This window comes from Pogona vitticeps, chromosome 2 (assembly GCF_051106095.1).
Source record: "Pogona vitticeps strain Pit_001003342236 chromosome 2, PviZW2.1, whole genome shotgun sequence".
NCBI lineage: Eukaryota > Metazoa > Chordata > Lepidosauria > Squamata > Agamidae > Pogona > Pogona vitticeps.
Window position 1 is genome coordinate 106,683,156 of NC_135784.1, and position 26,476 is coordinate 106,709,631.

General features: G+C 40.3%; 1 protein-coding gene across 3 annotated transcripts; it reads right to left on the reverse strand.

The window, feature by feature from the left end:
* Positions 1-14,033: 14,033 nt before the first annotated feature.
* On the reverse strand, positions 14,034-26,172 carry YIPF5 (Yip1 domain family member 5). Of its 3 annotated transcripts, none has more exons than XM_020806375.3 (6): positions 26,027-26,172; positions 24,701-24,805; positions 23,438-23,610; positions 22,940-23,085; positions 19,691-19,872; positions 14,034-16,801 (listed from the first exon to the last, which is right to left on the reverse strand). In XM_020806375.3, exons 2-6 carry the CDS (start codon positions 24,793-24,795, stop codon positions 16,639-16,641), a joined length of 759 nt encoding a protein of 252 aa, XP_020662034.1. In that variant the 5' UTR covers positions 24,796-24,805; positions 26,027-26,172; the 3' UTR covers positions 14,034-16,638. The 3 variants fall into 3 exon arrangements, with proteins under 3 accessions (XP_020662034.1, XP_020662025.1, XP_020662040.1); XM_020806366.3 differs by having other exon boundaries at positions 25,926-26,097; XM_020806381.3 differs by lacking the exon at positions 26,027-26,172 and adding an exon at positions 25,539-25,751.
* Between the last annotated feature and the right edge of the window lie 304 nt (positions 26,173-26,476).

Consider the following 26,476-nt stretch of genomic DNA (forward strand, 5'->3'; position numbering starts at 1 on the left):
GGAAAGGAAAAGAGAGAGGGAAAAAGACAAAAAGAAAAATAAAAAATTAAAAATAAAATAAAAAAAATAAAAGACAAAACCCTAAATTAATAGAACACACAGACTTAAACATAAAATTACTAAATAACAAATACAGTATTATTAGAAAACAATCCAAAATTATAAGACCCTAGTGTATACAATTAGATAGTTTAACAATCCATGTGCTTAAATCCCACATATAGTCCTTGTCTTTCCTCCTCCTCCTCCTCCTCCTCCACGTAACCTTAAACTAAGAACTACTGAATAGTTCAGTGGTGTAAGTATCCAGCTGCAGAACCAGAGGTTGGGAGTTTGATTCCCCACTTTGCCTCCTTGACTGAAACAGGACTCAGTGATCTAGAGAGTCCCTTCTAGCTTTGCAGTTCTGAGATTATCGTCGTCGTCATCATCGTCATCTTTTCTTGATAAATGGATAGAAAAAGTAAATTTATCATGATGAACTGATATGTTTTCTGCAAAGATACATCTTATTCAGTTAGAGTTATACCTTAAGTGGCAACAAATGTGGGATATTGATGTTTCAGTAGAAACTCCTTATTTCTATTTTCAAAGCCCCTCACCAAAGGTTCTTGACAAACAAAGAAGTTATGAGGTGAAACCATAGCCTTACTTAAAAATGGAGAGTAACAGTAAATGTACAATTTTTACACAGGAGAGATATAAGAAGTGTGAGCCCTCAATGTTCTGTATTGGGACAAGTGCTTTTTAATGTCTTCACTTCAAAATCTGGGGAATGGGGCAGGATAAGGACTGAGATATCCACAGATGATGTCTTCAGCAAATAGAAGGAGAAAGGAAATTCAGTCAACTCAAGGAGGTGTGCAGTATAGGGTGTGGGTGTGTTTCCATCATCCATCTTCTTTGTTGTCTGGCTTATACACATGGATTTTTGATGTATAAAAGCACCTGGAATAATGGGGCGGCTGTAGCTTCTTACATCTCACTGCCCTATACGGGACATATCCATGTTTTGAACTTTCTGTGGCCAGCCTGGAGCTCTCATAAACAGAAACCAAATTAATTGCTTTGCTAAATGCTGTAAAACGAATCTGGGATGTAAGCCACAAAGATGTGGGAGGGGACATCTGTCACTGGCTCCGGTTAAGTGTGGATGCTCTATACTTTACATTTCCTAACCTTGTCTGAACCAAGAACTTCTAATTGGGACAAATAGCCCCAGAACAAAAAAATCATATTGAATGTAAATGTTTCCAGCTGTGAGCCAATAAAGCTGTCACAGTAGCTGCAGAGCTTTGCCAGGATGCTGAATTATCTTATCTGGTTGATGATTAACACTTGAAGCAATGACTGAAGGACAAATATCAACTGACTACCTGATTTTAATTAAGGAAAAATTAAATAAACAAACTGAAAGTCACTAATGTCATGAGAACATTAAAGTGTTCATGAACCATCCAGAAATATTTTGTATTCATCTCTATGATTTACTGGCAATCAAACTGCAACTGAACCAGGTAATTTAAATAATAAGCTACCTGTACTGTATTTTTCTGTGTATAAAATGACATTTTCCCCTAAAACAATTAGAGGAAAAATTGAGTGTTGTTTTATGCACAGAAGGAAGCAGTCGTGTGGGCGCTCAGGAGCCTCTGGATGCCACCGCCGCCTCATGGCTTGTCCCCTCCGGTGGCTGAAGCAGGAGGAGGCAGAGACGGAGGTGAAGGAGTATTCACACATGCACTCGGGCACCTCTTGCTGCTGCCTCCCCCGCCCGCCCGATCACCACCTCCAGTGGGACTGACAGGCTCAGCCCACGTTGCCACCTTGTCCCCTCCAGTGGCAGAGGCAGCAGGAAGCAGTGGCAAAGGCAAACAAGCACTCAAGCGAGCTCGGGCGCCTCTTCCTGCTGCCGCCGCCAGATCACCTCCTCCAGCCACCATCTCCTTAGGGCAGGGGACAAGGCGATGAGGTGAGCTGGAGGTGAGTCCTGGCAGTTGCACTGGAGGAGGTAATCGGGCATGCAGTGGAGACGGCGGCAGCAGCAGGAGACGGAAGTGGAGGAGCAGTTGCCCATTAACTGCTCCTCCGCCTCCATCAAGGGTCAAAATTAGGGGGTCATTTTATACATGGGGGGTCGTGTACATGGAAAAATATGGTATTTTTATAACATCTCCTTTTGTGGGGTGCTCTGGATCTTTTTTAGCCTCCTTCTCCTGTATCCCTGAAAAGCTGTTCCTCAAAACCAGGAGACTGCTCTCCCCCCAAAAAAATCAACATAAGAAAAGGGGCTGCAGCTGGAAAGTAAACTTGGTGCCCTATTCTGCCCCAGCTTAAATGGAAGCACATTTTGCTGACATTGGCCATGATGGTGCAAAATGTGTTTGTGGGAACTTAATTTTGATAGAATTTTATTGCTGCCAAGGGTTAAAATTCTGCTTGAGTGATAACTCAGAGAATGTTCATTCCTGGATGGCACATAGATGTTGAAAATGTATAATGTATATAAAGACATCAAACAGAATCCATCCATCATAACGCGAGCAAAGGGATATCCCTTTCTTCTTCCTGCCCACCTGCATGCCCCCATATCTGTTCAAGAGGCAGCCCCAGCTCTCTGGAGCAAACTGGGAAGGAGTATGTGGAAGGGGAAATCTTTCCACCAGTGTTGTCAATGGCACTTACGGACAGAAACCAATGAATATGACACATCACTTGCAATCAGGGTGAATGGTCTGGATCCCCTCTTGGTCATATTTAAAGGCAATTGGGAGTGGTGGAGGATTTATCTTTGTCATGTTTATTTTGTCGCTCTGGTTTCAATTAATCTACTCTAAGGATGACTGAGTATGGCACTAACCCAGTGGCTTTTTCCCCCCATTCTGGAGTCCCGGTGTGAGATCATTTACTATAGATTATACAAATGGAATTTATTAGTTGTAGGTTTAGATCCAATCGTATTTTGCTATCATAGAAGAATGAATAGCATTGTGTAAAATCAACAAAGACTGTCCTCTCACTTCTGAAATGAGAGATTTTGACAGATTCGCTTGCTTGTTTTAATGGAAAGTAATTTTAGCTAAGTTTCCATAAAAGAAGGGCATCTTTGTACTCAGTGGCAAACTGTGCTCCACCACTGGCATTTGGTCACAAGGTCAACTTCAAATAGTTGTTGGTAAAATGATTTGAATTTCCATATGACCCATATTCCTCATAACACCTGTTCACTCCAGAAGTGCCGTTCAGAGACGATCTTTTTGTGCTGATATGGTGGCTTTCCCACCACAAGTGGATCTTGAATGTATGTGGACCAATAACTAGACAACACAAAGGTCACTGCTTTTCTGATACAACCTTGTTTCTACAGAAAAGAGAAATATTTAATTTTCCTTTCATTGGGAAGGATGTAAGGAAAGAGAAATATGTAAATGGTGTGACTACAAAAGACAGATAAAATTAATATAAAGCAGAGTGAAAATCCACATGCAGGAGAATATGTCCTTATCTTCTAATTGCTAACCTTTTAAAACCACTGGCTAAAAAAAACACATGCAGGTTTTCTGTTTCTCACTTTCCTATAAACCACTGCTTATAAAGCTATCAGATGAGGAATTATATCTTTTTTCACAAAAGCTCTTTCTTTGATAGCTACTTTTCTCAGCAAGGTGGCCTTTTTGCGTCAAATCAATCTATTTATGTGACAGCTGTTAATGTCAGGGAAGGAGCACAGTATAAATAAAACTGATGTACATGAAAAACAACCTTCTCTTTCTGTAATGCTGCCCATGTAAAATGAAACTCCTAAATTTGGATTAGAGAGGAAGAAAACTGAATGGAAGCAGCCTCTCTAATCCAAATTTAGGAGTTTCATTTTATATATATATAAGAGTAAAAAATCAGCTTAGACAGCAAAAGTGGAGTGCTAAGCACATACCATGAAGCATCTATGCCTTCCTGTTCATCACCAGGGTTACTCAACTCAATCAGGCTTGCAACAGCATCTGTGCTAATTTGAAAGGCCATGATTAAAACATCTCCCTTGCGTTTTGCAGGAAACCAGAGGCCTGGATTGCTAAAGTGGTAAATTCAGCAGCTCAGTTGTTGATAGATGTGGGGATGAAAGGAGACTATAAATCTTCTCTAGTATTGGTTGTTGTGGCTTTGGCTTTAACCTGTGAATGAGTAAATTGTAAAGCAGATTTTATTAGATATGCTATAGGACCACCCAGTGGAGAACCAGAACATAACACATGCAACTAATCGATGTACTATTTGGGATGGATTATACTGCTCAACAGGTCTTGCAGAAAGTATGGATTCAGGTTTAAAATTACACCTAAAATAAAGCATAGCTCAAGTCATTAAGAAACCCAAAAACAGACAAATCTCCCAGGACTAATCGGTTTCCACAGAGATGAATAAATCTTCTAGACATTCATTGTCCATTTAATTTTCAAAGCTATTTGGTTATTTGACAAGAGAATGTGAAACTCCATGTACAAAGTTTAATGCCGAGATCACAACAAAACCAAGACTTTTACAGTATTACTTCAAGAATAGTATCTCTGTAAGGGATTGCTGCCTTGCCGTGGCGAAGGGGCTTGAGTAACTCAGTGAAGCTATGGGCTACGCTGTGCAGGGCTACCCAAGATGGACAGGACATAGTGGAGAGTTCCAACTAAACGCAATCCTCCTGGAGGAGGAACTGGCAATGCCACTCCAGTATCTTTGCCAAGAATGCCCCATGATCAGAAACAAAAGGCTAAAAGATATGACGCTGGAAGATGGGACCCTCAGGTCAGAAGGCATCCAACATTCTACTGAGGAAGAGTGGAGGACAAGTACAGGTAGCTCCAGAGCTAATGAAGTGGTTGAGCCAAAGCCGAAAGGACATTCAGCTGTGGATGTGCCTGGAAGTGAAAGGGAAGTCCAATGCTGCAAAGAAAAATACTGCATAGGAACCTGGAATGTAAGATCTATGAACCTTGGGAAGCTGGAGGTGGTCAAACAGGAGATGGCAAGAATAAATATTGACATCCTGGGCTAAAATGGAGAGGAATGGGAGAATTCAGTTCAGATGAGTATCATATCTACTATTGTGGGCAAGAATCCCGTAGAATAAATGGAGTTGCCCTCATAATCAACAAAAGAGTGGGAAAAGCTATAATGGGATATAATCTCAAAAATAATAGAATGGTGTCAATACGAATCCAAGGCACAATAATCCAAGTTTACAGTATGCATGAAACACCAATGCTGAGGAGACTGAAACTGACCAATTCTATGAAGACTTACAACAACTTCTAAAACTGACACCAAAGAAAGATGTTCTTCTCATTCTAGGGGATTGGAATGCTAAAGTACGGAGTCAAGAGATAAAAGGAACAACAGGAAAGTTTGGCCTTGGAGTTCAGAACGAAGCAGGGCAAAGGCTAATAGAGTTTTTTCAAGAGAACAAGCTGGTCATCACAAACACTCTTTTCCAACAACACAAGAGGCAGCTCTACACATGGAAATCACCAGATGGGCAATACCGTAATCAGATTGATTATACTGTATTCTCTGCAGCCAAAGATGGAGAAGCTCTATACAGTCAGCAAAAACAAAACCTGGAGCTGATTGTGGCTCTGATCATCAGCTTCTCATAGCAAAATTCAAGCTTAAACTGAAGAGAGTAGGAAAAACCACTGGGCTACTCAGGTATAATCTAAACCAAGTCCCTTATGAATACAGAGTGGAAGTGAAGAACAGATTTAAGGAACTCGATTTGGTGGACAGAGTGCCTGAAGAACTTTGGATAGAGGCTCGAAACATTGTCCAGGAGGCAGCAACAAAAACCATCCCAAAGAAAAGGAAATGCAAGAAAGCAAAGTGGCTGTCCAACGAGGCCTTAGAAATAGCAGAGAGGAGAAGGGAAGCAAAATGCAAGGGAGATAAGGAAAGTTACAAAAAATTGAATGCAGACTTCCAAAGAATAGCAAGGAGAGACAAGAGGGCCTTCTTAAATGAACAATGCAAAGAAATAGAGGAAAATAATAGAAAAGGAAAAACCAGAGATCTGTTCAGGAAAATTGGAGATATTAAAGGAACATTTTGTGCAAAGATGAACATGATAAAGGACAAAAATGGTAGGGACCTCACAGAAGCAGAAGACATCAAGAAGAAGTGGCAAGAATACACAGAGGAAAAATACCAGAAAGATTTGGATATCCCAAACAATCCAGATAGTGTGGTTGCTGACCTAGAGCCAGACATTCTGGAGAGTGAAGTCAGGTGGGCCTTGGAAAGCTTGTCTAACAACAAGGCCAGTGGAGATGATGGCATTCCAGTGGAACTATTTAAAATCTTAAAAGATGACGCTGTTAAGGTGCTACACTCAATATGCCAGCAAGTTTGGAAAAATCAACAGTGGCCAGAGGACTGGAAAAGTTCAGTCTACATCCCAATCCCAAAGAAGGGCAGTGCCAAAGAATGCTCCAACTACCGTACAATTGCACTCATTTCACACGCTAGCAAGTTTATGCTCAAAATCCTACAAGGTAGGCTTCAGCAGTATGTGGACTGAGAACTCCCAGAAGTACAAGCTGGATTTTGAAGGGGCAGAGGAACTAGGGACCAAATTGCTAAAATACGCTGGATTATGGAGAAAGCCAGAGAGTTCCAGAAAAACATCTAGTTCTGCTTCATTGACTATGCAAAAGCCTTTGACTGTGTGGACCACAGCAAACTATGGCAAGAAATGGGACTGCTGGATCACCTTATCTATCTCCTGAGAAACCTATATGTGGGACAGGAAGCAACAGTTGGAACTGGATATGGAAGCACTGATTGGTTCAACATTGGGAAAGGAGTACGACAACGCTGTATATTGTCCCCCTGCTTATTTAACTTATATGCAGAATACATCATGTGAAAGGCTGGACTGGAGGAATCCCAAGCCAGAATTAAGATTGCCGGAAGAAATATCAACAACCTCTGATGTGCAGATGATACAACTCTGATGGCAGAAAGTGAGGAGGAATTAAGGAACCTTGTACAGTGGTGCCTCGCTAGACAGTTACCCCGCATGACAGTTTTTTCGCTAGACATTGACTTTTTGCGATCGCTATAGCAATTCGCAAAACAGTGATTCCTATGGGGGAATTTTGCTGGACAATGTTTGGTCCCTGTTTCGCAAACTGATTTTCGCTAGACAACAAGTTTGACAGCTCCCTCTGCGCTCACAAAACAGTGATTTAAACAGCTGATCGGTGGTACGCAAAGTGGCTTTCCTATGGCCGATCCTTGCTAGACAATGACGATTCTTCCCCATTGGAATGCATTAAACAGGTTTAATGGAGAAATGTTTTTCGCTAGACAATGATTTAGCTAAACAGTGATTTCAGTGGAATAGATTATCATCGTCTAATGAGGCACCACTGTAATGAGGGTGAAAGAGGAGAGTGCAAAAACAATCTGAAGCTCAACATAAAAAAACCTAAGATCATGGCCACTGGTCCAATCACCTCCTGGCAAATAGAAGGGGAAGATATGGAAGCAGTGACAGATTTCACTTTCTTGGGCTCCATGATCACTGCAGATGGTGACAGCAGCCCCAAAATTAAAAGACGCCTTTTTCTTGGGAGGAAAGCGATGACAAACCTTGATAGCATCTTAAAAAGCAGAGACATCACCTTGCCAACAAAAGTCCGAATAGTCAAAGCTATGGTTTTCCCTGTAGTGATGTATGCAAGTGAGAGCTGGACCATAAAGAAAGTTGACCACCAAAGAATTGATGCTCTTGAATTGTGGTGCTGGAGGAGGCTCTTGAGAGTCCCCTGGACTGCAAGGAGAACAAACCTATCAATTCTAAAGGAAATCAAGCCTGAGTGCTCACTGGAAGGACAGATCCTGAAGCTGAGGCTCAAATACTTTGGCCATCTCATGAGAAGAGAAGACTCCCTGGAAAAGATGCTGATGTTGGGAAAGTGTGAAGGCAGGAGGAGAAGGGGACGACAGAGAATGAGATGGTTGGACAGTGTCATCGAAGTGACCAACATGAATTTAACCCAACTTCGGGAGGCAGCGGAAGACAGGAGGGCCTGGCGTGCTCTGGTCCATGGGATCACAAAGAGTCGGACACAACTAAACAACTAAACAACAACAACAACAAGGGTTAGAGACAGAGTAGAGAATGTGGAGAGCAGGAGGAAGGGAGGGCATGTGTCATTTGGAAACTTAATTCCAAAGAAATTGGGTTTTAATCAAGGAAAAATAAAACAGGTGCAGACACTTAGACTGAGTGACCTGGATCTATACGGCAGTGGTCCCCAACCTTGGGCCTCCAGATGTTCTTGGACTACAACTCCCAGAAGCCTTCACCACCACCTCTGCTGGCCAGGATTTCTGGGAGTTGAAGTCCAAGAACATCTGGAGGCCCAAGGTTGGGGACCACTGCTATAGGGGACATAATTTCCCTCAGCCACATTTTTTGCATTTAGGATGGTTTATTTTGTAATGGGTCACCAGAAGTTAAATGCAGATCTTGGAACATTAGGTCTGAAACTAATTCACTGAAGTTCGATGTTAGACATACTGGGAAGGTAACTCATTGCTGCTGGTGTTTAAAACTGAAAAAATTATTAAAGTGTTAATTAAAATATTAGTCTGCAGAGGGTGCCTATCAACTCCCATGTTCCCTCCTCATTTATGTCTCTTTTGAAACTAGAGTTACACCAGGTAGCTCAACCTTGGTCCTCTGAATGTATTTGTACTACAACTCCCAGAAGCTTTAATTAGTACAGCTCAGAATCTATGGTATTTCTCAGGACTTCAAGGAATGAGGGTCCAAGACCGTTAGCAGTTTCAAAGTTTGGGGGACTTCTCTGTAAATAGTCAATTGACTGTTCTGTATTAAACTTCTTTTGTTATTGAAAGTAGAGACCTGGTTAGATACTTGCTCAAATTCTACCTATTCATCCAAAATGGCTACAGAGATTCTGGTGATCATTTCTTATTGTAGCAATCAGTTTAACAGTTCAGCTGTCTAACAACAGAAATACTGTTTTCAGTCTCCCAGTCTGGCAGAAGGGGGCTATAGAATTTTTATTGGTGCATCTAGTTGGTCATGCTAGAACTGTGGCATAACATGTTGCAAGTAATGATATTACTTGTAATGTGCTCTTTTTTGGGGGTGGGGGTATATATGGCACCACAACATTCTTTTATATTTTACAAATACAGTATTCTTTTATTCTTTCATAGCATATTTTAACATTAGTCCTTTTTGAAAGGTGTAATAGTTACTTGCTGCTTTAAAAGTAAAGTTTTATGTTTTAAAGGGGGTTGTGATGACTTTGGCTGTAACTCATTGTTTTTCCTGTGTAACAAGAATCTCTCTTTCTCTTAAATCATTTTTTTCTCTCTGTTGCACCCCTTTATTGATTTTCTTTGCAGAAGCTGAGCCAGAAGGAGTGGGGAAACAGGCAAGCCAGCCTCAAAGAAAGGGAAGGAAGAAGGGTGAAAACAAACTATAGAGGGTCAGTGTCAGTTGAGGGCAACAAATGTTTGAAAGGGGCTTTTGCTTGGGAAATTGGGAGGTAGGCAGGGAGTGCTCAGCAGGATAAGGGAGGCACCAGGATCTGCAGAAAACATTAAAGAGGCCCATTTCTTTTAGATTTCGGGAAGTGGAAGGAAGTTCGCGACCGCAGCAGCTGCAAGGAAGAAAGCATACACACACTTCCTTGAAGAGGGAAGCAACACAAGTTTGAGAGACCCAGGTTAGTAAGAAAAAAAAGCATTTTAGAAGAGGTTGGTTTGTACTGAAGCTTGGAAGTTAAAAATAAAACACAGCACAGGAAAGAAATGCAAACACCACACACAACCTCTGTCTCCCATTTTGGTTTCCCAATGACCCCTAAGCACAGCCCATGCCTCCAGACTCCCCTGGCACACCTTGCTTTCATATTCTCTCCCTTAGTAGTTAGAACACTTAGCATTGATCAGAATCACTTTGGACAGGTGCTCCTTCTCAAACAGTCCACAATTCTATGGCAGCTCATTTACGTCCACTAAATTCATATTGTAAGAATGCTTGTTTATAGCATTTCAGCCATCCTGGCACTTCACATGGTAGACTACAAATTCCATCCCACATCCAGTTGGATTATGTGTATGTGTGTGTGGGTGGGTTTGTAGTGCAAGACATCTGAGAAGTGCCAATGAATTGTTTGCTTGTACGTGTATCTGTGTTTACAGTATTTTGTGCCACTTGAGGGAACTGGTGAATGTTCTCATGTATTTTTCCAATGGTTACCCTAGGAAGGAGAAAGGACAATGTTGTTACGACAATGTGTTACTTTAGCACAGGGGTCCCCAACCCCCAGTCTACGGCCCGGTGCCAATCTGTGGCCTTTGTTGGACCGGGCTGCAGAGATAGATCCTCTGCCCCCCCACACCCACCTGCACAGCCCCTTTGCACATGCGTGTGTGTGCGCCTGCCACACGAGCACTCCCGCCCCTTCGTGCATGCACGTAAGTGCCTGTGTGAGCACTGCTCCTTTGCGCATGCGTGTGATGTGGGGGGTTCCCCCCCAAACGGTCCACGGTGTCAAAAAGGTTGGGACCACTGCTTTAGCAGACAGGGTAAATTGGTAATTGCAACAATGTTCTGCTGGCACAAAGTACTGAGCAACAGAGTTACTTTCAAAATGCACCCCCCAACTCTTCTGATAGTTGGGGAAGGGATCCTGTTTTCTCATAATATAGTATAGGGAAGTGAACAGAGGCAAAGGTTTGTTGAGAGGTGGAAAAGGGATGGTGAAAAGGTAGCCAGGTGCTATTAAGTTTTATTGTAACTGAGAGAATGGGCTAGAATTACCAAGTGAGTTTTCATGGCTTGATGGGGATTAGAACTTGGATCTAGTTCTAGATCTCCCATGTACCAGTCTAGTGCTCTAGCCAACATAGCTATCCTATGACTGATAGCTATGCTGGAGTGTCTCCCACTCAGCCCATGAGCCACCCCTACCAACCATTGCACTGTACTGGTTCACATCATTATTATGGGCTTGAGTCTGGTTTTAACCCCTCCCTTCTTCTACAGGCTGTTAGAATGGCTGCTGGGTGGTTGCAGGGGAGAAGCAAAGGGAGTGGTTTTCTGAGGAGGACTGAAAGTCATTTGCTTTCCTTTTATCCCTCTCTCTCAGCCTAGTGGGATTAATTTTCAGATGCCAGTTGGAAAAAAATATTTAAATAGGATTGTGCCATTGGCAAGGTATGTCCGTGTAAGAATCTGCACCTGCTTTGTGCAGAGAATCATGCTTCTTCGACACATATTATGTTGCCTAGGTCATGGATTAGCATGGTCCTTGGTGGGCTCTGCGGTGTCACAGAGTGTCACAGTCTGTGCCATGGCCGAGATGACATCCATCCCTAAACCCCTGTACTGTACTAAGCCTTGTGGTGCTATCGAAACTTGTGAGCGGGAGCCCTTATAAACCAAACAGAAGCTTTCCAGCCACACAAACTGTTCAGCTTACAGTTCCATTCACAAATATTCTTTTAGAATTCTCAGCTTCATAGCTGTCACTCCTAGCACACATTCTTTGTATAATTGTCAATCAGTCCCAATCACTTAATCATACACACAAATGCAAAACTATACACAAAACAAATTTAGGGGCCAAAATTGCCAAAAGTTCTTAACAGCATTTATTTAGTACAGCTTCCCCAATCTGGAGTTTTCAAATTTTTTGGATTACAACCTCCCATTAGCTCAAGAAAGAATGGCAAGGATGAGACATGATGGACATTGTAGTCCCCCAGTCTGTAGGGCTTGGGGGAAACTTTAACCTAATGCAAATTACTTGATTAATGCTAAGGTAACTATATCAAAGTATTAATTTCAAAGCTGAATTGAGCTTGAAACCTCCCCCCCCTTTTTTTTTTAACTTTGTAAAAACACACTGGAATGTAAACAAGAATAACTTTAGGAGGGGGAAAAACTCATTCAGATATCAGTGGTGGCACATTTCTTTTCTATGTATCAGCATTTCTAATTGCAAAAAGTGGTATGGATATAATTTTTAATTTTGCTCATAACACCGAGTCACCATGAAAGTTAGCAGTAAAATTAATAGCTAATTATTATTTTTGTAAAGCTCCAAATTTAAAGTAAAGCAGAGCTGATTAGCATATCTCACAAAAGTACAATATCCCAGGATTAGAACAGATGTGTTGAGGAAAAAAAATTGAGCTTTCATATTTATTAGAACGGAGTGGAATATCATTAGGACTCATTTGAAAAAGTAATCATTTTAATTTAGTTATACAAATAGGACATGGTGATCCATGAGCAGATAATGTTCTCCCATTAAAACAGAGTATGAACTTTGTACACTGGGGCAGATATACTGTGAAAATCCCAATGCAATGCTTTTTTTTTTTTAAAGGAAAGCCAATTTTCAAGTTAAAATATGCCTCTTGTGATTGTATTTAGGGTATAGGTTATTGTAAAACACAAATATCAGCACCATTCTATATATGCTTGGTTAACTGTATATCCCCCTACCAACATGAATTTGACCCAACTCCGGGAGGCAGTGGATGGCAGGAGGGCCTGGCATACTGTGGTCCATGGGATCATGAAGAGTCAGACACGATTTAATGACTAAGCAACAAAAATGCCTAGGACAGTGGGTGGATACAGGACTGCTGCCATTCAGATTGAAGGGACATTGAAAAACCTCAAACTTAGGATAAGGAAAATGTTTAAATTAATAAGAAAATCTTACACATTCTTGTGTAACAGATTACCTTGAAGAATGGTTCTGAGAAACCTGTAAGTTATGGAACTTACTTATGGCTATTGATATATCTTGCATGATGCATATACAACATTTACTGAAATACTGTAGAGTATTATGTATTGTAAGCATTAAATGTTGTATTGCTATGGATAGAATTCAGTAGATCACATGGATAGTTTCCAAGCATTGCCCAACTGGACCCCTGCTCACTCTAATTCTGGCACAGATTATTCCGATTCGATGTTATGCACGGGAACTATGAAATATCCTTCAATATGACAGCTGCTGCAGCTTAGCTCAGCCTTCCTGTTAGGTGGGATAAGTATTGGTGGAGAGGCTCCAAGGAACCATGATTTATACCACCCACATCCACTTCCACAGACCTTGACCTGCACTGCCTTCAGTCCACAGAGAGAGAAATGTTCTCTTGGGTTCTTTTAAATTGTGCTGTAGGTACAGGGCACCACCTTGCCTTGACATTCTGTTCCCTAATTCAGTCAAAATGAACTGCCTTACTGCTCTGTTGGGTACTGCAGCTTTCCTTGATCCAGTGTCTCCCAGGTGTGTTGGGCTTCAATTCTAACATATCCCGCTGAATCTCTGCCACTCAGGCAGTTCATTAAGGACAATCTTCAGCAGTTTGCTCCAAGATCAAAGTCCTTAGTATTGTCTGTTTTATAAATACATTAACTAGTTTTAGAATCAAAATCACGGAGGAATTCTAATGTCTAAATCACAGGTAGGAAAGATATGAAAGTAGAGACACGGAAGCTATTCGTTGCTGATCTAGGTCAGTTGCAGCAACAGCTATCAGTGACTTACTGATCTATGTGGCCTATAGAATAAAATATTCAGGATTGCAATCCCAACATTTAGGAATAAATCTAATTATGAACCCTCATTAGAACAAACTCATTGAATCAATGGATTTTGTTAAGTCAACGTCTATATAAGCTCAATTAAACGGACAGGGGGTAGGTTAGACTAAACATTGCACTTATTTTTTAAAGCTGAGAAGAAGCAAACATTAGATTTGTTTCCAGATGCTCCCTGAATAGGAAGACTGGATATAAACCTCCGAGTTTTGGTCCCCCACTTTAGAAGCATAGACGTTGTATAAACAAGGGCACAGATTTCTGCAAAAGTTGTCAAGAGTTCTACTTTCTGGTGCTGGCAGAAAACTAATACACATTCTAGAGGAAAACTGCTAAAAATTTAATGTGCAAAAACTTGAAGCTATGAATCTGCCCTTTTTGCAAGATATTTATTAAAGAATTTAGCCAATAACTTCAGGCTACATGTAACCACACTGTCCAGCAGCAAAGGGAGGGGGGGGGGAAAGGAGAATTGAACATCTGTTGGCAAAAAATATGTTGAATTACATTGGTTTGTCTATACTGCTTCATAAGGTACTTAATATCTCTACATGAAAACATTGCGAGATGATGTATAACAAACAATGAGGTGTGATACTTTAACGATTCAGATTTACTTCAGTGTGAAATTTATGGATTAGAACTCGATTCCTCAAACACAAGGGCATATAATTGGGGCACAGGTTCACACAGACTGCATGTACAAATCTGGGCCTTAACTCTTACCCTCTGTGTTTGAGGAAATAGGCTGCAATTCACAAAAGGTCATACTGAAATAAATCTGTTACATCTTTAAAGCACCACACTTTTTATTTTTACAATAGATGCTGAAACAAAATAACATGGGTCTCTATTCAAAAGCTGCTAATTAGGAAATCGTATTAGACACTTTGTTCCGTAACATCCTAGCGCAAGGATAAAATATGACTTTTTCTGTGACAGTCAGGCTTTTCATGTAAAGTATTTCCTGCTTGCCATTCTGGTCAGGATTCTGCCATTTTTTAGTTCTTGTCAGCCATGTTAAACTGCTGCATGTATCATCAGTACTCCATAATTCTTATGTCATCATTTAAATACAGTATTTGATCACTGAAAAGACAATGATGATTATCCCAGCTATTCAAAGTCTGACAATTTTGGGAACAAATATTAAGAATCAAATTAAACATTTTAAACAATATTAGAGAAATTTAATTTCTGTATTTTAAAGTAACCTGCAATACTGATAACTTATGTCAAAGCTGTTTCCTGAATCAAACTTTTTTTTTTTTTGTAAACTACCGTTTAATTTATTCTCAGTTTGTCAGCAAAACAAAGAAACTCAGATTTATACATGATGGAATTATTTACAAAATACATACATGAAATATTTAAACACAATAATTATGTGCCTGGCAAGCCTTTAGGACCATTTACTGTAAACAAGTATTGAAATAGGTACTGTAAACTTTGAAGTTAAATATAGGACAAATTTTGGGGGTAGTTTATTGTCTAGTTTGCTACATTATCAGTAAAACGGTGGCAAGAAATGGGGAACTTTAAAACCAAATTGTTGGGTAGAAAGCGTAGAGAAGGATAAGCTTATCCCAATAAGACGGCAACAGGTAGAATAAACACAAGAACTGGTGAGCTTCAAGGGCACTGCTGGACTGGACCAAGAGTGCTGCCCAGACAGACCTGTTCGTGGAAACAATCAACTTCTCTCTCTCTCTTTTAATACATAAGGAAATAGTGAGTGGGAACCGCAGAGAAGAACAGGGTGTATTTGTGATGGCGTGCTGCTTTGTTTCTTCATCACTCAGAAAGAACTTCTAAAGCAAAGGGCTTCATGTTTGATGAGAACATAGTTCAGGACCAGTGTGATATTAACATTTTACTTGAACACTGGAAAATAAGTGCTTCAGAGTCCAAAAATTCTACGTGACAGACACCTCCCACCCCAACTGATGACATGATCAATGGGCAAAGTAACTGTGAAACTGAAGGAAGCTGATATAGTGCTCATATTTTACATTCAGAGATCCAATAACTACAGCTATTACTTCTTGGATGAATTCCCTTTGATACAAGCAAGACAAAGTTTCCCTTAGCCCAGTTCTCTTTGAAGACCAGAACATAAACCTGGCAAGATGCACAGAAATCATGTGAATATTAACATCCTTGAGTCATGTAACTTTTGTTGAGATGGCAGGAAGTGAGAAAAAATTAACAAAACTTGAAGTGATAATATACAGCAGGTAATATGATCAGCCAGTAATGACACTGCATTGAAACTTTGTTGAGGAACCAACATGGATCCCTTGCAAAGATTCCAAACTAACTAATGTTTTCGGGCAGAGAAGGAAAAGGCTTATAATTGCCTGTATAAACCTAAATGCTGATGTCTGTGACATGAGTATGTAAGATCTTTTAAAAAAATATGTATGACTCCAGCAGATTGGTTTCAATGCTTGCTGACAACCTGCTATGTGTGCTAATCTCTGGCCAATAGTTTAAGAACCAGGTATGTAAAGAGAAGCTCTCATATTTGCTGGAAAACCATAGTGGATAGATCAATAGGCTTTAAAAATAAGAGGAAATGTCTAGTCTTTGTTTAGAATTCTATTTGCATGCTGGCTCGGAAAAAGAAGTTGATGCTCATGGTTTCAATTTTCCTTATCTATAAAAATGTCTCAACTACAAAAGTTTCCAAAATAATATTTTTTCACAGGCTATAGAAGTGGGAAAGAAATTTACAATTTAAACAGTGTAATCATGAATCTGTATTAAAGCTATAGACATTACAGATGAGTTCAAAATTGTATTCAAGAGTCCTATAAAAACAAACACAAGACAGTTTTTGCTGCTCGAGATGTCAATTCAAGCATTATTCTTGCTGAAAAGCAATCCGACACTGCTTTCTGGTCCCAGTTTCCACGTCCCAAGTGAAGGCTTGCTGTTTGGCCCTTTTAAGTCCAATAATAAAAACAGTCAGCTCAAAACACAGAAATGAGAGCAAAGACTCCATATAATAGAGCACAGGGGTATGCCACTAGAAGTTGTTGCCCTTCCATTGCTAAGGCTGAAATGAAGATTTTGGAAGCTGAGAAGCTACACCATCCAATAATTCCAGCAGCAAGAATGACTCCCATCATACCCCTGAAAAACAAAATGGATTAACACTGCTGAGTACTAGCATCACATTAAATGTGTAAAGAGTCCTGTGAGTTCTTTACAGTAATATAATATTTAGCTGTTCTGGTTTGTAGAATATATGAAAGTGTTACTAAGGAGACGATGAAAGAGCAACACACCTAGCTGTCTCTGACTTGCTCAATCCAAGATGTACGTGATGTACAACCACATAAGAGGAAGCCAGACTATGTGGACAATTGGAACGTTATATCTTTAAGCAAACAAATCAGATCCCTACCCTTTGAATACTTACTTGAATACTTACTTTTATTAACTTTCTGGGAACTTCTTTATTTATAGGCTCTTTATTTTTGACATTCTACCTGTAAATATTTTATTCTACTGCAAGTATTTTTCCATATGAAAAGTTTAAATGGGATCCCAGTTCATATGACGAGACGTAACACATGCTCTTACTATTAGACAAAAGAAGGGCAAAACTGGGCACTGCACAACAACTACAATTGGCTGTAGTCAGCCTGTCCAATGATAAGAACTGCAGGAAGTGAAGCCTGGCAAAACCTGGATGCCCATGTGTGACCCACTTCACCCTATTTCTAGACATCTGCCAAAATCCTCTTGCTTTCTCATGCTGGTGTAGCACAAATAGCATTAGCTTTTGCAGATAAATTGCACCAAGCTAAGAAATCACTGTAGACATTACCCAGTTGCATGAGTCGGCATTCAACTGATAAAAGTCTATAGGGGTTTCTAATTTTGAACAATTCCCGCCCCCCCCAAGTTACTCATCTGCATAGCTACGCAAAAATATTTTGGCCATTAGCTAACATGAACCATATCTTCCAAGTACTAGATATGGGAAATCAGGTGCCTCCTTTTATTTTATTTTTTAAAAAAACTACAGAAATCAATTTGCTCATAATAATTCATTTTAAAATCATGTTTCTGCAATGTTGAAGGAAATTTGGACAGGTTTACTTCTCAATTCTCCCTGATCTACATGTTTTGGTTTCAACAAGATAATTTCTATCAGGGAATTAGATGCACAAGACTAGTGAGGCAATGCATAAAGCAAAGTGTGCTGCTGATACACTAACTCATAGTGCTCAAAGCACTTTCTGGGAAGTTTACAAATTAATTATGCAGGCTACACACTGTCCCTCCCCAGTGAGCTGGGTACTCAATTAACCAATCTCGGAGGGCTGGAAGGCTGAGTCAACCATGAGAGGCTGGGATGCGTTACTACAGTTTTACCATTGGGTTCTCTGTTGTCACCTAAAAGAAATTCTCAGGACCGGAAACCTACCTCCTTATTTATTTTGCAGATCTACTAAGGAAAATTAATTGCTAATTATTTGAATTGGAAGTAAAGGTGAATTACCAGATATATTTTACACTTAAATACATCAGTCAGAAATTGTGAACTTTTTTCGGCCAACTTCTTCCATCATAGGCAATGGTAAAGCATTTCAGGAGTTGTAATCTAATAGTTTCTGAAGGGATACGCATTTCTATATATAATACATTAGGAAATGTGAAAGTCTGCAACATGACCACAGAAGTCGAGCTTAACTCACATGTGAAGAAAATGGGGGAAAGGGAAGGAAGAAGAATGGTTTGAAGCCCTGTTCTTGGTCTTTTACAATATTGTCTCCTATTATGGATGGTGGTTGTGGAAAAAAATGGCAGACAATAGCTGTTGAATTTTTAAAACACAAGCAGGCATTTCTGGGAACATACTGTTCAAAATGTAATGCACCAATGATTTATATCAGAATCCTACTACTTACACCTGCTGGCGTTAAGTCAAGTGGCATAAATTGTGCAGTGAATCAATGCTAGTTAAGAAGTCAGTACTTCCATTTCTTGTTGTCCACTAAGTCACAAGGCTGGCACATGATACAAAATAAAGTCCACATTTTTTAATTAGTGCCAATGCACTGAAGTGATTGATGCTCTTTGACTTAAGGGCATAAGTAACAGGACTCTAGCCACTGGCTCAAACCTCTTCCTAACACAATTTCTTCCATCAGCTTATGCAAGACAGGGTTTGCTTGCAGGGAGGAGGAGAGAGACAGATTTAGTTTTTCTGCAATGCCTATATCGAGAGGAAGTAAGAAAGACTGGGATTTGAAATACAGTAAGACTGGGTAGTGAGAATTACAGAAATCATAAATACTAGCTACTTTTTAAAATTCTACTTATTTGTACATTCATCAGGAGAATCTATATGTAGAACAGTTATTCTCAGGGCTTGAAAAACTTTTAGAATGTCTCACCAGTGAGTCAAAAATTTCACCAGTCAGCATGACCGGACTATAGCCTTGCAATTTATGTTAACAAATTTAAACTACGCACTTGTTCATTTTTATTTCTATGTAACATGTACAAAGGCAAAATAAATATACCCTCAGACTTGGGTTGCTTTAATACCTGCGTGCCCGTGGGGTCATGAAGCTTGTATTTTGAATGCTTTTCTTCTGAATGTCTCCAGCAAAAATAAAACTGAAAGCAAAAGTGCCCGGCCTCTTAAGGAGCCACAGTTCACTCCCACCCCAGCATATGTGCTCATTGGGTTGAAATTGGGAGCAGATAATCACCATATTCTCCAGCATGGGACTACTCTACATTCTCCTGCATAGCTGTATATCTATGTGCTGCTCGAACTCTCTTCTCGTGAGAAGAGGGCTGTTTTCCTTATGCAATGGGAGGAGAGAGGGGAGGACTGCAGGATCATTGAGAGTGATGGGCTGAGGGTAAGGAGGCAAGGAGGGAGGTTGCTGTGACTCATCAAGGACAAGTGCATTTTTCAAGCCCTGGTTATCCTCCCATTAGATGCAGTTTGTAATACAACAGTACAACAACCTTAATAGTTTTGATAGTCATACTTACTGTAGAGAAAATACAACAGCAAAGCTGGAAAGTATTATCATAGGAAGGAGACAGTATCCAAGGACACTGGCAACGCAGCCAAATGAAACACCAGTCATACTCATCAAATTCAGCAGGCAGAACATTCCTAAGCATCCAATTGCACTAATTCCATATACATAACCAAACTGAATTTTGCCAGCCTGAAAAAAAGCAACATGAAATAGGTATTATTTTATGCAGTTTTGCATATTTTGCCTCTACAGTGTCCTGACCTACTGTGAGAAAGGATGAAAAACAAAAATGATATAAAATCAAAACAAGACAAGTTACTTTATAACACCAAAGATTTGAAAAACAAGGATGAGATATTTATTCTCCTCACCTTCTTTGAAAAGACTAAGATATGTGCCTGAATTAGGTTGGAAGCTTTCAATTAAAAGGCATCCTTGATCCCAAGTGGGACTATAGCTTGAATTGCTCAGATCTAAAGAACTGTGCAGTTAATAATAATGTGCAAAGGGAGGGTATGAAGTCATTAAGCTCTTTAACATGTTCATCTTGAAACTTCACAGTCACCTTGGAAGAAGAGATTACACTTCTGGCTTAATCTGGTAATGTCCTGTACTTTACCCAATCTTTGTTAGAAAGGGAAAAGACACTTTTGTGAACAAAATATCTATTTTGTGAACAAGAAATGACTTTGCCAGAGCTGTCCTCTTCACTTCTAGTCACAGTGCTTCTGGTAGGACATAAAATGTAAAAAGAGACCAAAGGCCCATCAGGTCCAGTATTTTGTTTCCACACTGGCTGACTGATTGCCTTTGGGGAGCCCACCAGAAAAACGTAAATGCAATTGCATGCACTGTCCCATGTTCCCAGTAAAGGAGGATTATTGCCCTTGCTCCTAGAGTTAATACACATATCCTGATTAGTAGCCATTGATAGCAGTAATATTCATGAATATATCTTTTTTCAAAATACAACCTGTGATACTGAATCCCAGGGATCATGTGTGAAGTAGTATTCCTTTTTACCTGACCTACATCCCCCATGATTCAGCTTCAGATGGCTCCATGTTCTACCAATATAAGAAAAGGAAGAAAAAACAAAACACCTAATCCCACCTAGTTTTTCTACACATAAAAGGAAACATATACAAAAATATTTGCTTATTGTCTCTTTCTGGGTATAGCAGTAGTACTAGCACATTGAGTTTCTGTGGCTCCAAGAATGTTTTGAAAACCAGTTAATGAGACAGTATCCAACTATCCATATACTGTAACAGGTTGCGCTATCCACAGCAACTATTCAACTTGGTTATTTAGAACAGTCATTCTCAAACCCTTTTTAAAATCATGTCCATAAACACAATATGACAGAAATATAGGCAGACTCAGGACGTGGTGGCACTGTGGGCTAAACCGCAGAAGCCTGTGCTGCAGGGTCAGAAGACCAGCAGTCATAAGATCGAATCCACGCGACGGAGTGAGCTCCCATCACTTGTCCCAGCTCCCGCCAACCTAGCAGTTTGAAAGGATGCAAATGCAAGTAGATAAATAGGGACCACCTCGGTGGGAAGGTAACAGCGTTCCGTGTCTAAGTCACACTGGTCATGTGACTACGGAAGATTGTCTTCGGACAAACGCTGGCTCTATGGCTTGGAAGCGGGGATGAGCACCGCCCCCTAGAGTCGAACACGACTGGACAAAAATTGTCAAGGGAAATCTTTACCTTTACAAGATTGTATAAATCGCATAACAAACCTTATAAGGTGATGTGTGAAGAACTGTTTCCATCCTCTGGCTTCCTTAAAATGTGCCAGGGGCCACCTAAGAGCCATATGGCCCTTGTTGAGAATGGCTGATTTACTGGCTTCTGGATAAGACTGATGCTCCCAAGTTATTTTTTTTTTCAGCCAGGCACACCTAACTGAAGGCTGCTCAGCAGACCGAGGGGCTGCAGAACACCCCAAAAACTATACTCCAGGTAGGTTTTGTGCTTCTGGGATCCACCAGGTAGGGAGGACTTGAGCAGTCACCACAGCACACAGCATAAGAGCGTTTTGATAGTGAAATATTTGAAAATCACACCTCCCCTGCGGTCCTGCTATCCCCAAAAGCTTCTCCTGGACCAAAGGGAACCTAGAAACTTTTATTACATTAAAATGTAACATCATCAGTTATCACTCGCACAGCATTTAACCTTGCAGTACTGGATTTCAGCCTGTGGGAGCAGAGCACATTCTTCACAAAAACACTGGCTGAGGGAAGAGTGCAGATGACTGTCCTTTTCAAAAAGATTCCCAATGTAACAAGAATTCCTACACCTACTTGAATGTTAGCAGGCGCCACCCTCTCATGGAACACTATGTCTGTAAATTAAATCCAGATTTGCCTCCACATAAAAAAAGGTATCATCTTGCTGATCTCAGTTGGAATCAATCTCAGGATTCAGAAAATGGACCAAGCTGAAGATCTCTTTTGGAGTTGCCAACATACATCTGACCTTGATAGAAGCAAAGTGTGATGTGCATCTGAAACGTCTAGCAGCTTACAGTTGCTGCAAAAAAAGTAGCTGCTACGGGGGCACTTTAAGATTAGTATACTGTATTACATATGTGGTAGCATTTATTAAATATCTGCAGAAGCAGGCTACAATCTACAACATGATAATCTGACGCTCTGCAACAAAGTGGCTTCTACTCAAGAGAATGAGGCAGAAAATATATTTTCTGTGTACAGTCCTAATTCTTGACAAGGTCTTGGTTCAGTGATCCATAGGCTCTGCAGTTCTAACCATAACTGCCACCACTTTCAACATAAATAGCAAGAACAACTAACCTTGCTAGTCCTTTCCTGTCATATAGACTTCACATTCAGTAAAGGACCAATTACTCCCTGAAATGTGTTATACTAATGGTTTTGGCATCAAGAGTACTTTGATGTGTGGATCACTTTCCAGTAAGACCAACTTCCAAAAATGATTTAAAATTAGTATTAAACTATTATCTTTGAGTCATACTGACATGTTTATAATACAATCAAAAGAACAAATATTCATAAGGATGCCTCACTGTATCCACTGGTCGTCCTCTTATATGAGAAATACAAACCAACACATTAAACTACTAAATTTCTGAACATGGAGATATAATCTAGTAAATCTTTGTTTAATAGCATCAATTCTATTTTCAGAAGACAGAGGAAACAGATTCTTCTGTTTCTCTTTTAACGTGATGAGAATGCAAATGTATCACTAACGCCTTACCAGCAATAATGTAGCACCAAAGGCTAGGCAGAAGACCATGGGCCCTGCCAGATCAGTTTCATTCATAATGCTGCCATCTGCTTCTTTTAATGGATGCAGTACTGTCAGGGTCTTCTGCCAGATGTGGTCAAAATTAATTCCTAGCTCTGCAGAGCAAATGAACAACAAATAATGATGGCACAGAATATTAGTTAAGTGGTAAAAAACTAGTGCAAAGACTTAAAAAGCACTACTCAGGACCCAAATTAAACAGAAATCAATCATTATATGGCTGTTCACATCTCCTAAAATTGCATCAGTGTTTTTCCTTTCATTTTTAGTCCTTATAAGAATGGTTTGTAAGAGGCTACTTAACAAAATGGAATGAAACAGGAAAGACTGCAGAAACTGAAAACATTAAAACGTAACTACACATATATTTTTGATATTCAGTTATTTCTTCCCTTCTATAGGCTGATGCAAGTATTCTAATAACAAAATCGACAATAAAAGTCAAACCTTCTAATAAGGGTGGTTCATCTTCAAAACTGCTTCCATAGAAAGACTGTGGTGAAGATGGAGTGTATGCTGGTGCTGGCTGAAAAATCTGGCCAGTATAAGGCTGCTGTTGTGCCATCATCTCAGGAGGGACATATCCACCTTGCTGAGAATATTCATAGCCACCATACTGCCTGCAGAAAGTAACATTTTGTTAATTGTCAGGGCGACACCACTGTGTATCTCCTTTTAATAATTATAATTCCTAAGTCTAACCATATCTACCCACTTACAAATGCACTTCTCTCACTCTGGAAGTAACATCAGTTACAGAGACAGCTTAATAACACTTACTATACATCAAATGATGAATGCTAGGCAATACTGATGTGCTTTCTGCCCAATCTAAGCATTCCCTAGAAAAAGTTATAGGAATATATTTTTAAGAACAAAGGAAACAAGCATGGAAAACCATGGTTGTATTCGAAATGCAGTGCTTCGAGTGCATCACAACTACCGGCATGGTCAGTCCTATTAGAACTGTCTTTTGCTGATCATGATTTACACAATGTTTTCTAGTATCAGAAACATGACAATTTTCCATTTTTTAAAAAGCTTACCATTTTAAGATGTACCTGTATACCTAAACACATTACTTGGACTGTAGTGTAGTCAAACCTCAGATACCAGAAGCTGAGAGTATTTCATCATGTTTTTGGATCTTTAAAATAACTGAGTCAAAGTCACTTTACTCTTCATGCACCCTCTCCTATCAACAGCTGAATACCATGCTTTTCAACAACTGTGACACATACAGTGACCAAACACCCATTGTGACATACACAAACAGAGCTGGCTTAAAACATTGCAAGATCTCTTTGACTTATTTCAAGATAAAGAAATGCCATATCCACAAAAATGATCAACCTATGCAGGACCAGGCCCTAGAATCATACTGCACAATTTAAGATACTTGAAGAATTCTGTTTTGAACCATATAAAGTAGTAGCAACTACACTTTTTAGCAAGTAAATCATGCTTTAGCATACACATGCAGAGTTTCTGATAGAGAGAGATCACTATACATTGGAGTAAAGTGAAAACTAGGTTTAACCTGATCCAATTTTTTTTTCAAAGAATGCTTATAAGTATCCATTACTAAACTTCAACCACTTGCATATGAAATTGGTCTATGTTTAAGGATTCTTTTTTTCTAGACAACCAACATTATGCCAGATACAGTTTATAATACTGATTACTGAAAAGAAAAGAAATGCAATTTACTTGCTGTATGTTCCTCCTCCATATGGCTGTGTTTGGTCATCAATACTGTAACTTGTTTGATAGAAATCTGTATTGAAGTTGTCAAACCCAGACATTGTAGCCTGCCTAAAAAATAAGTGTTATTTTTAGACATAACGTTTAGCACAATTATGATTCTAAATACAATTGTGATAGTTTGTCACCATCTCCTGGATGCCAGCCTACAGTGCTACTGCAAAATATAACACCCCTTCAATGACAATACAAAATCTTGGCATTAAAAAGCACATTTATTTATAATCAGTTACAGAAATAAAAACTCCATTACATAAGGAACTCATGATTACAATCACACAGTACTATTAGCATAGAGTAAAAACTGACACAGAGCTAACACTTTCTTCCTAAAGTGAAAAACGAAGCCACCTCCCCAACAACAACAAAACAGCTTACACAAATTGGAAATGAAACAGTTTAAGAAACAGCTTAAGCTCTGGATGCTGGGGAGATACAGTGGCACCACCTCTGCACAGAGAAAATATGATCTATCTGTTCCTCCTCAGCACAACACCACATAAATCAGTTTCATTCAGTAATTAATCAGCTTTCTTTCATTATATTCATCAACAACGACAAAGAAAGCAGACGACTAAATAAAGTTGTCAATACTTTTAACAATAACGTTTAAGTTACTAGAGGCAAGATTTACTACTTCCCACCGTACAATCAATGGATGTAGTTCCTCTAGTGCAGCTTACACTGTTGTAGCATGTCCTACAAACCTACATCACAGAGGCGAGAAGGTAGACGCCCAACAACGTCTACTTGTTTTTTTTTTTTTTTTTTTTTTTGGCCTAACCTGGACGAGATCCTTCGATCGACAAAGCAGAGCTTTAACAACCGCTCAACAAAAGCAGAGGATGATGCGGGAGACTGTACACTGCAACGAAATCTGAAGTCTGAAGGGGCAACCAGGGAAGCCAAAGACACAGCCCAGCCTGGAAACCCCAGAAGACGAGCCAAGGGGGAGCAAGGTGGCCCCGAAGCCCGTACAGAAAGCCCCCCCAACCCACCCCCTCCTCCTCCTCCTCCTCCTCCTCCTCCGCCGCCGCCGCCGCCTTTCTTTCCTATTCCTCCGAGAAGGAGGAGCTTGAAGTGATCCCTTTCAGAGGAGGAGGAGGAGGAGAGGCGTTTCTAAAGAGCCGGGAGCTTCCCGTCTTCTTTTCCCCCACCTCCGGGAGCTCACCTTCAGGGCCGCCTTCCCGGCGAGGTAACCCCCGTTCCTGCACAGACGGCCGGCGTGCACGAAACCTGAGAGTCACCCCTCCCCCCCGGCCCCTTTAGTACCTTTAGCTTCCTCAGACGCTACGTGTCAAGCACCTCCAGACCACTGTTTCCGGGTCACCCCGGCAGAGCATGCGCAGTCCAAGCGGCTTCTCTTTGAACCGAACCCGTCTTTCCTCTCTTTCGCAGGACGACCGCCGCAGGAAAGCGGCGCAGCCGCTCTTGAGGACGACGGCGAGCATGCGCCGTAGGCTGAAACGTGTCAGCGGCGGCTTTGGAGAAAGACCGCAGGGGTCTTGCCAAGGACCAACTATTTGCCTTTTGAAACTCTGCGCATGCGTAGAGTTGATTTAGTAGTTTTGGGCGAGTGGGGAAGTGTTGCAGCGACCTATAAAAAAAATGATGTTAATTGAAGGGAAGGAGGGGGCGTTACGTCTGAAAACAGTACAAAATAATAACCGTGTTCTCTTTTTAAAGTTTAAAGATAGTTATCGTCTTCTTTTTCCATTTAGA

Coding starts and splice junctions, on each gene's coding strand:
- YIPF5 (XM_020806375.3), bottom strand. CDS start 24,795: ATGTCTGGGTTTGACAACTTCAATACAGATTTCTATCAAACAAGTTAC. Junction 23,611..24,700: donor GGAGGAGGAACATACAGCAA/GTAAATTGCATT, acceptor TACTTTCTGCAG/GCAGTATGGTGGCTATGAAT. Junction 23,086..23,437: donor TGAACCACCCTTATTAGAAG/GTTTGACTTTTA, acceptor TTTGCTCTGCAG/AGCTAGGAATTAATTTTGAC.